Here is a 6,000-nt window from a genome sequence, read left to right as displayed (position 1 = left end):
GTAAGCAATTGACTGATTTCTCAACTGCCCAGATCATCAGCTGATAACCGTTTTTCATCGAGTTTTTGATCCTTTCATCCCAGAACCTCTCCAAACGGCAGATCCACAACCCCGGTCATAGGTCCTCATCAGTAGATTACTCAACATCAATGGATCCACAACTTCAAAGTTGTGTCCAGATAGTCAGTCAACACAGCAATGGACTATCCTTATTCAAACTTATTTAATTTTTACTTATATTGAAAGTATTACTACATTTGAATAATGTTAATCATACACCACTTGAAATGATAATATATTAAGCGATAAACACTTTACCTTGTTGACATCTCCATAACACAGCACGTCCATCTAACCATGGACTCAAATAGTCATCAATAACCAATTTTAACATGCTGCACTGCGTGTCCGAGCAACCACAAAGAAATTATTTTAATGCTAATTTATAATGCATTTTATAAATAATATTTGTTTATTTATTGAAATATCTATTTATTTTTTAATCGAAATAACTTTTATTTAATACATCTATGAATATATATGTATATGTATATCTGCTTCAATAGTGCTAAACTTCAGGATTTTTGGTTTTTTAAAAAAATCTTAAGCTCAAATGAGCTAAGATCCTCGTCCTCCTAATGATGACGTCATAAAAACGAATATGACGTCATTGTAATGTATCAGGTTTGCGATAAATTATCCGTGCTAATGCCCGGCTTGATTCCCGCAAACAAAATTCAAACAGCTTGCCTAGTTTCGGAGATAATGGTATCGGCGATTTCCATTAGCGGCGATATTATGACGCCAACTTTTTTTCTCGGAAGAATTTCCAAAATCGGAGATGGTTACTCCCTGCGCGTGGGCTTTCTGCATATACATGGCAAGTTTCACGAAGATCCGATGAAAACTCTGGGTTGTGAAACAAAAAGCAAAAAAAAAGGAATGACGTCATAAAAATTGATATGACGTCATAGTGATGTATCATATGTGCGGTAATTCATCTCTGCTAATGCCCTGTTCGATTCCCGCAAACAGAATTCAAAAAGCTTGCCTAGTTTCAGAGATAATTTTTCAGCCGATTTTCATTAGCAGAGATATTTTGACGTCATAACTTTTTTTCTAGGAGGAATTTTCAAAATCCGAGATGGTTACTGTCTGCGCAGGGTATTTTTACATATACATGCCAAGTTTCAGGAAGTTTCGATGAAAACTGTAGGCTGTGAAACAAAAAAGTCCACATGAAGAATATAAACAACAACGTGAGTAAGACTTGATCCTCCACGAGGATCTAAAAATCATTATTGTATTTAAATTGAAGTACATATTTGAACACTGCATGGGGTAATTTGTTCTATGAATTATCTAGTTTCATTTGAGCCTTGATCAATGTGCATCAGCCATGGTTGTCTTTGTGCATCATGATTTGTTTTCTTCCTTCCATCGATGCCTGTGCAGATGAAGGAGATGCGTGCACGTGTGTTGGAGCTCGAGGACTCGCACAGACTTACCCGTGAGGGTGTTATCGCCCAGCTGGAAGCACGAGCCTCTGAACTGGAGCTCCGGTTGCAAGCTGAGGATGGGTATGTACGCTAATTCAAGTTATGCCTATGCATGGAAGGCTTGACTGGCAGAGCATATATGCATGCTGCAAATAAATGGTGGGCCACAAAAAATGGATACTTCACATGTGGGGGTGAATGTAAGTTGTGGAACTGCTGGGTTTTGGTGGTGGGGTGGGGTAGGTGTGGTTGTGACAGAGGGTGGTTGGGGGGGTGGTATGATTTAAGCATTCTCCATTCATGCGGACAGGTCTTTCTCCATATGATTTTTATCATCACGCTTTTTAAAAAAAAAATTGGGGGAATATTGTAATCGGCTCCGGCTGTTTTTGTTGCTCACGAAAATCGAAGATTTTTCAAGTATATTGGTTGGTCTTGTGCGTTATTCTGTCTGTCTGCTGTCTTTGTTTGTTTGTATGTCATTCGCCTGCAGGTCACAATTTTACACCGATCTTCACGAAACTTCACCTCCTGGTAGAATTTGTCATCAGCAAGAAGCCTATTGTTTTTGAGGTCAAAAAGTCAACATAGGCCAAAGGTCAAGAACTTTGTCGTGTTTCTAAAATCCTCAATTTTCATCCGATTGACTAGATATTTGAACAGGATTTGCATATCAGGTCACCAAATTCAACCACCAAATATTTTTGATGTCAACATAGGCCGAATTTCTAAAATTGTCAATTTTCATCTGATTGACTTGCAATTTCAAGAGGAGTTGCACATTTGTTTGTTGAATTCAACCACAAATTACTTTTGAGGTCAACAGACCAAAGGTCAGCGACTTAGGTGAGATTTCTAAAATCCTAAATTTTCATCCCATTGACTTGAAATTTGAGGATTATTTCTATTTCAGGTCACTGAATCCAACCACCAATTATTTTTTTTAAGGTCAGCATGGGCCAAAAGTCAACATAGGCCAAATTTCTAAAATTGTCAATTTTCATCCTATTGACTTTAAATTTGAAGAGGAGTTGCATTTTTGGTCATTGAATTAAACCAACAATTATTTTGAAGGTCAAATTTGTTTCATGGATATCGCAAGTATCGTGCTTTGCACGACACCTTTCTTTGTTTGTTTGTATGTCCGTCATGCTATCTCCTAAACGGTTCTGCAGAAAATCACCAAACTTGATTGCAACTATCACCACATGGAAAGGGGGTGTGAGAGCTGTATAATTTTTGGCCCCACCTTCTGTGGCCTGGTCAACACATTAAATACCAAAAAATGCAATTACAGGCACATTTTAAAACATTTTTTAAAATGAAACTTTGTATGTGCAATCAACATTGGGGCTAGTTTTTTTGGATTTGATCCCTGGTTCATGCCCCAGGTGGTGGGTGGGGACTTAGGACCATGGGGGAGGATAAATAAAAAAATACCAATATTTGGTATTGGGTCATTCCTGGTGGAACTTTGTGTTATCTTTCAACTTTTCTTTAGGTGGGAAGCATGGGAATTTGCAATGGCGTGCCATCGACTTCACAACAGTGATTTCTACCAAATAGTTGCAGCTGTTTTTATCCCTTCTTCTTCATACATATATATATATATACACACACATCATTTCAAGTTTCAGTTTCTCTTGTAAAACGTTTTTGCAATATAGCTGCGAAAACTGCCCTTTATGTTTAAGCACACCTACTTTTTTAAAATAAAAAATGTGTGTAACCATAATTTAAAACCTGCAGAATATCTGTTTATTTTGCCAAAAAAAAGAGAGCAAAACTGTACTGTATAATGACAGTGAAAGTGTGGTCCATGTTTCCTTGCGCAGTGAGCGAGCAAACCTGCAAGCAACGAACCGCAGGCTGGACAAGAAGGTGAAGGAGCTTGTGATGCAGATTGATGAGGAACGTGAGCTGGCAGAAAAGCAGAAAGAAGAGGTAAGCACTGTCACTGCAGCTCTTCCGGTCAAAGTTACCAGGTTCATTGCCAGATAGACAGGACTCCAGTGGAAGTATTTATGCTGTGGATAGTAGTTGTGGTTTCAAGATGGTGAACGGCTCATTATATGGAGGGAATTATTTTTGTGGTCGGGTTCATATTGGGCATCGTGGATATGATTGAACATGCAGAACACCTTTGTACTCTAAAGGCGTTTGTATACTATTATTGATCAAGCATATTCCATCTATCTCTCTATATCATTTTGACACACTCACCTCTGAGCTGTCTAGCCAAGGTTCAAATACTGACCCAGCTATACACCGGCATCCCGGTGTTCTACATGCATGGTCATTAATTAATGTGGGTGCCGTCCCTTGGATGGACGTTTAAGCCGGGTGTCCCATCTGCTGACATTAGTTGGTGGATGTGAACGATCCCACGATGTCCTCTTCGAAAATTAGGCGAGCTATCACCGGCACTGAACAAATTGCAAATTCTTGCGCTGATTTCCTTTGGCGGAGTCACAACCCATTCAGGATTGTAACTCTCCTCGCCAAGAAACTGCTTTGTCCGAACCGACGCTCTGTATAGAACATGGTACATTATCTGCTCATTTTAAACCGTCCACTATGTACATGCCCATCGATGCTCCTTCCCATCCTTTCATCTTCTGTCAACTACATTCTCCCTTTTCACCAAACCTGCTTGCACTTACTTTTATTTTTCACCTTCTCCCTTTCTCATTTTTAATTGAATGCATTTCCCACCCACTGTTTGCTTCCTGGGCATATCTAATGAATATTTGACCCAAATGGCACACCAACTTTATTTTCCTGCATATGGATGAAATTAATTAATTATAGGTTTACTTTTTAATTGAGCCTTGCTTGGAATTACATCAAACAGTTGTTTATTTCTGCTGGGGAGGGGATGATTTGGCTGATCGAGAATGATAAAAGCCAAATTGGGTGTGATAATGTAAAGATATCCACAAGGTTGGTTGATCGGAGATCGTATATTGTTATCCCCACGCTTTTTGAAAAAAAAAAATAAATAAAAGGAGGGATATTGTAGTCTGTATGTCTGCTTGTCCGTCATGCTATCTTCAACTAAATTGTTTGTCACAAATTCACTTAACTTGGTAGTTATGATCACCACATAACAAGGAGATGCAAGAGCAGTATCATTGCAAGAGAAGGTCAAAAGGTCAAACACCAAAAATTGCAATTACAGGCACATTTGTAAACATTTTAAACACGCAGTCCCTGCCAATCTGCTTGAGTGAAATGCCAAACTCGCCGGCGTTGAAGCATCTCTAAGAACAGCCAGAGAGATGTTGACTTTCACAAGCATATGGATCGGATGAACCAATTGGAGCAAAGGAAGAGCAGGCAACATTTGTGGGAAAGTTAGTCTCGCCAAATCCAGAAGGGAGAATTTTCCATTGGGAGAAATCCGGGTTGGAAAGTTCACAAATTGAGTCAGTCCCATGGAGTCTTTAGCACCTGAGAAGGTTCTTTTAACTCTAGATTCGGACTCTGCGACTGGACCGGACGGCATCGGCTCACGTGTCTGAAAAACCTGCTCTGCTGGTCTTGCACATTCTCTGTCTGCCCTTTTCACCCTGTCATTTGCGCTGGGACATCTTCCATCTGCTTGAAATCTGCCAACATCACTGCACTACATAGAAAAGGCGCAAAGCTGACCTTAACGACAGACCTATCGGCTTCCTTCCAGTCATCATCAAGGTCATGGAATCCATCATTACAGTCGACATTAAATCTTTCCTTTTCCCCAACAACCTCATCTCAGATCATCAATTTGGTTTCAGACCAGGTAACTCCACCTTGACCATGCTGCTTCAACTCACTCAACAATGCATGAGGGCCCTCAATGTCATACATGAGTTCATGGCCATCTCTCTGGACATATCTCATGCTTTTGATACAGCCTGGCATCCTGCCTCACTCTCCAAACTGTCTGCCTATGCCATCCAAGGCCAACTCCACACATGGCTTACTGACGTCCTCTACTCTAATAGGCAATGTGTGGCACTCAACGGAGTCCTTTCAACTCCTCTCTCTCTCCCTGTTGAGGCTGGAGTGTCCCAAGGCAGTGTTCTGGGCCCAGAACTATTCCTAATCTTCATCATGATCTTGCTGACTCTCTGGAAAATCTTCTTTATATATTTGTTGATGACTCCACCCTCTACTGTGACATTCCTCATCCTTCAGACAGGCAGGCTGCACCCTCCTCCCTCACTTCAGACCTTCAAAAATCAAGTTTGTGAAACACTTGAAATACGTCTTTCAATCCCGACAAATCTCACACTCACTATCTCTCTCTGAAAGGAATGTCTGGCAAACCCTTCTTTCTACTTTCTTCAAACTCCTGGGTCTCACTATCAGCCATGATCTTTCTTGGGCAAGCCACATTGCAAAGTTGCCCTCCAAAGCCTGGTCTGGTCTCCCCTCTGGGCTGGCTCCCCTGCCTCACATCTTGCTCAGCTTGATGCTGTGGAAAACAAGGCCTTTAAGATCATTGAATATCCCA

At 40.5% G+C, this 6,000-nt stretch overlaps 1 protein-coding gene across 3 annotated transcripts in view; it reads left to right on the top strand.

Annotated features, from left to right (window-relative positions):
• Positions 1–6,000, top strand: part of LOC147016046 (cingulin-like protein 1) — an 89,461-nt gene that overhangs the window by 70,142 nt on the left and 13,319 nt on the right. For all 3 annotated transcript variants that reach the window (XM_085848723.1, XM_085848724.1, XM_085848725.1), the window contains exons 16-17: positions 1,456–1,580; positions 3,335–3,443. In XM_085848723.1, coding sequence (XP_085704849.1) covers positions 1,456–1,580; positions 3,335–3,443 — 234 coding nt within the window. The remainder of the gene's footprint in view (positions 1–1,455; positions 1,581–3,334; positions 3,444–6,000) is intronic.

Source organism: Eptatretus burgeri, chromosome 12 (genome assembly GCF_056783735.1).
Source record: "Eptatretus burgeri isolate ZD-2024b chromosome 12, Ebu_testis_v1, whole genome shotgun sequence".
In the NCBI taxonomy this organism is placed as follows: Eukaryota; Metazoa; Chordata; class Myxini; order Myxiniformes; family Myxinidae; genus Eptatretus; species Eptatretus burgeri.
This window is presented reverse-complemented; position numbering and strand designations above follow the sequence as displayed.